Source organism: Armigeres subalbatus, chromosome 2, assembly GCF_024139115.2.
Source record: "Armigeres subalbatus isolate Guangzhou_Male chromosome 2, GZ_Asu_2, whole genome shotgun sequence".
Classification (NCBI taxonomy): Eukaryota; Metazoa; Arthropoda; class Insecta; order Diptera; family Culicidae; genus Armigeres; species Armigeres subalbatus.
This window is the reverse complement of record NC_085140.1, coordinates 334070722-334075649: the sequence shown is the minus strand read 5'-3', so window position 1 is coordinate 334075649 and position 4928 is coordinate 334070722. Positions and strand designations below refer to the sequence as shown.

At 37.5% G+C, this 4928-nt stretch overlaps 1 protein-coding gene across 1 annotated transcript; it reads right to left on the bottom strand.

Moving 5' to 3' along the window:
- Window positions 1-1784: 1784 nt before the first annotated feature.
- On the bottom strand, window positions 1785-2564 carry LOC134209979 (uncharacterized). The gene has a single exon (XM_062685998.1). It carries the CDS (start codon window positions 2562-2564, stop codon window positions 1785-1787), a length of 780 nt encoding a protein of 259 aa, XP_062541982.1.
- Window positions 2565-4928: the final 2364 nt, after the last annotated feature.

The following is a 4928-nucleotide window of genomic DNA, read 5'->3' as shown; positions in this document are numbered from 1 at the left end:
AAGTCAAGGAGGATAAATAATCGACCAACATTCCCTTGCGAGCAAGAGCAGATTTTCCGCGTCACTTGAATCGTTTTTATTGATGTTCTCTACATTTTTTTTTCCACGACGGCCCTACTACTAGCAATAGCAAAGATCTACAAGCGGGTCGCTTTATTATGATTAGCTTATAATATTGCTCATTTTTCTTACAAGCTTCAAACAGAGAGGAAGGAAAAATGTGCTTACTCAAAGGAAGATGGCTATATTGCTTTTCCTCGGAGTTTCTTCATCTCTCGAGTCCAAAAAAGAAGCGATGCTGCTGGTTGGTTGGAAGTGAAAACATGCAGCTCCCGAAGCGAGGACTGTTTACTACTAAGCCGCCCGGAACGTTTCGATTCGGACCGGGAGCCCGGGTGAGGTTATGAATGAAATAACACCCATATATCATGCATATTTATAGTGCCTCAGCGAATATAGAGCGAGCATTTATATTTGGCTGATTAAGACTTATATCGTGTTTTTTGTTTTGCATTTGGGAAGATGATAGTCCATCTTCGCTCGCTGCACACCGGATATAGGATCAGACGAGTTCAATGGGGAGTCGGTTCAGGGATTTTATGGGACTGACATGTAACATATACGCCGATCTGACGAGATGAAATACTGCGCTGGTTTTCAAGATTTGACCGAAACCTTATAAATAAGCAGTTTTATGTTGCAAGGGAACAGGGCAGGGTGGTCATGATTACACCCAACCGGCGGATGCTAGATTTTCTTACAACTCTGTTCAAAGATTCTATCTTAGCTTTGACTAACTGCACGTATCTATGGTTACTAATTCATGATTGACGGAGTGAATCAGTGGATTTGCAGAATCAATCAATTGAACAGCTGACTGAAATTGGTTATTACATATGCAAGTTTCAGTGATTTCAATAAAGGCACCGGCCGGAAGTAAGATTAAATATTTGTAGGTGATCTTTACATCTAGATACCGTGTCTGCGTCTCCACATAGATCTCTGGAAGAAACATTTTTTAATTGGAAAGCATCGTTAGGCCTCTGGATTCATTCTGATTGAGCGTCAGAGCTTCTATAAAATAACTAGCTGACCCGGCGAACTTTGTCTCGCCCAAAACTGATCAATTTGCTGATATATTTTTTTACGTACACAACTTATTTAAAAAACAAACCGGTTATTCAAAATATTTTTTCCTTTTTTTGACATTTTTTTATCATGACACTTTTCGAATTAATTTAGTAGCCAGTACTTAGAACTTAGCCAGTACTTAGAAATACTTCCAGTATTTTCCGCCAATATGGACAAATGTTATTTAAGACAATGAAGATCAATGACCGATGTAAATAAGCACAATAAGCTATTAGATTCCATACATTTCGAAGGGTATTTAACCCTAGTCCGCAACTAAGAAAGTTAATAGTCCGTCGTAATAATCCGTAATAAATAGTCCGTTGAAATAGTCCGTCTTAATAAACGAGACATAGTGAAAGAGTGCGAAATATATAGTCATCATTATTAGTTACTGTAGTGTCACGTCACGTCACGTGTTACAGTCCAGCTTCGAAGTTTATGAAATACAAGTCAATGTTCTTGTGCTAAGATAAGTAGCTGTGTTTAGTCATAAATAGAAATAGAAGCAATCTGTTCTGTGTAAAACCGTGCAGTTCTGACCAATAAACCAATTCAATCAGACTAGCATCGCGATAGTTATTCAATTATCATTTGTGGAACTCCAGTGGTAATTAAACACCGACAATCCACCAGAGACGCTCTTATGTGCGTTAACATAAAATGATGTAAGCCAGAATGGTGCTCCAATCCGACGGCTTCTCTCCGATCCTCTCAAGCATCTGCAGGTTCTTCTCGAAGTCACCTATTAGTTGGTTGAGTCCTCCATAGCTTTCCTTCTTGAGACTCTCCACGGCGAAGAGAGCATCGAGATGCGCCTTGACAATTAGCTTCTTGTTCTCGTAGCGACTCTCGAGCAATTTCCATGCTACCTCATAATTGGCCGCAGACAATTCAATGGAACTCACTTCCTGAAGAGCGTCGCCAACTAAAGAAGACCGGAGATAGGTGAACCGATCGACATCCGAAAGGAGGGGATTATCGTGGATCATGATGCGGAAGCTATCACGGTATGGCACCCAGTCGTGAATCTTCCCACTAAACGATGGCAGCTTGATCTCCGGGAGTTTCACCTTTGCAAACTGGGATGCCGGCTGTTGACTTGTAGAACCCACCGATACACTGGAGCCCACCGTTTTGAAGGCCACTAGGTCTGCCTTCAGGGAATAAAAGCTGTCTTCGAATTCCTGCCTCACTTTATCATTCGCTACCGTCAACGATTCTTCTTCTTGGAGATTGCCCTTCTCAACTGCGTCTTCTAAAAGCAGCTCAATCTCCATACGAATATCGACGGACTGGCCATATACCCTCTCTAATGCCTCCAGACGTACACAGACCTGTCGCGCATCTCTGCTTGCTTGATAACTAGCGACGAACTGCTGAATTCCTTCAAGCGACTTCCGGAGCTGATGCTTGGGAAACACTGCTCTCATATTAAGGTGGTTATACAACGAAGCCACAAATCGGCCATCTTTGAAACCACGTGCTTTTTCTTGTGATTTTTCAAGAGCACGAATTGAGAGAACCACAATGCCCATGGGGATGAAACATTCGTAGATCGTTTGCTTACTTGTGCTGAACAATCGACTTCAATTTCAGCAGTACGAAAATGATTACGCTAGATTTGATCTTTTGATAATAGGAATAGAAAACCGTGTGGTGAATTTGAAATTCACCACATGGCTTGATTGTATAATCACCTTAAATGCACTCCACTGCACTGGCGAAGCCAAGTTCACAACACAGCACTTCCTTGTCACACTTTGCACAACGATCGATTCGACGAACCACCCAACGCGACCACGGATTAACAGAACATGCCACCCTAGTTGACAGCACCAGAGGGAATCAACCTTGGAACCAACGCACTATGGTCCAGGATACAGATTTACGCGAAAAGATGAATTTTACGCCAAAACTATATTTTTAGAAAAACTGTTGTTCTACAAAATTGTTCGAAATAGTGAGGCCATCATTATGGTTCTACCAAAAAATAGGGTGGCCCATCATCAAGGAATGTAATTGTCGCTGAAAAATGCGAAAAACAAGCGACAAAAGAGAATAGCGATAACTCTTTGTCCTCATCTGCAGAGGATAAAGACATTGTTGCGTTCCATTTTATTTGCAACAAACATGGAGAGGTAATTGTTGTGAACTTTTAAACTGTGATAACTTGTATATTTCAGAAGTAAAACACAAATCATGTGTACAGATGGTTAAGTTTATGTCTAAGCTATATGATAACTGATACTGATTTAACCAAAAACATCATCGGAAACCGACTACTTCTCAAAATGAGCGGCAGGCGATCATTGTCCTATTCTGTTGCAGTTTGGGACAAACGCTTATTGCGAGTTGAGTTTGTCCCAACATTTACAAGAGAGGACAATGTTGTTGTCATTGGCAGTGTTGTTATTTTACATTCCTTGCCCATCATTTAAAAAAAATTAGAAAATATTTTTTTTATTTCTCAGAATATTGACATTGACATGTTCTACAAAGTTGTAGCACAGCTTATTCCAATCAATTTGCTAAAATAACTTTTTCTGTAGCTCTTGAGTTGGCTGATTTAGAGCAATTTTACCTAATTGGATTAGGGTGAACCTCAAAAAAAACAGTATTTTTGATCTCCTTTTTTTATTTCAGATTTTTAGAAAAAGTCGTGTTCAGGTGACTTTTAGAGATCAAAAAAATGCAACTTTTGATGGGTAAATATGCTCAATATCTTTTTCCGATAAAAAGTTATAATCGTTTTTCTGTCAAAATTACATTTTTTCATAAGTTGAAATCTCAGGTTAGGGCAGACCAAAAAAATATATTCATACGGCAATTGAAAGAGAAAATAGTATTCTTTATCATGTCAAAAAATTGGAGATATGGTATTTTTTTTATCTCAAGTTTTATCAATTTTACTAAAATCATGTTTTTTTCAAATAAATTGATATAACTCGACAACGGAAGAAGATACAGACGATATTCTTATAGCAAAACACGCGTTTTAAAAAGCCCCAAAAGTGATATTCGTGAAAAATAAAAAATGAACTGAGCAGATCATAAATATTGTTTTTTGAGGGACACCCTAATCCTGGTAAGTAAAATTACTCTAAACAAGTGAGCTTAAGAGCTACATAAAAAGTTTATATAGCAAAGTTGATTGAAAAAAGCTGCGCTACAACTTTGTACAACGTTTTGTGTCAATATTCCGCAAAATTAAAAAAAAAAAAAAAATTCACATTTTCATAAAATGATCCACCCTATTTTTCGGTAACTCTATAATAAGGGCCCAAGTATCCAGAACAATTTTGTAGAACAAATTTTGTTTCTTAAAAGTATGCTTCAGACAGAAAATGCATCTTTTCTCGTAAATCTTGCAATACGATGATAATAATAAAACTTATAAAAAGTGTTGAGGCTGTAGATTTTTATTTTTCATTTCTTACGAATATCATCTTCTGAAGACTTTTGAGGCTTTTCAAAACGCGTGTTTTGCTATAAGAATATCGTCTGTATCTTCTTCCGTTGTCGAGTTATATCAATTTATTTGAAAACATGATTTTAGTTAAATTGATAAAACTTGAGATAAAAAATAACATATCCCCAATTTTTGACATAATAAAGAATATTAATTTCTCTTTCAAATGCCGTGTAAATATATTTTTTGGTTGGCCCTAACCGGAGATATCAACTTATGAAATATATATAATTTTGACAGAAAAACGATTATAACTTTTGATCGGAAAAAGATATTGAGCATATTTACCCATCAATAGTTGCATTTTTTTGATCTCCAAAAGTCA

What these genes read in the sequence shown, in the direction of transcription:
- LOC134209979 (XM_062685998.1), bottom strand. Translation starts at nt 2,564, where the DNA reads ATGAGAGCAGTGTTTCCCAAGCATCAGCTCCGGAAGTCGCTTGAAGGA.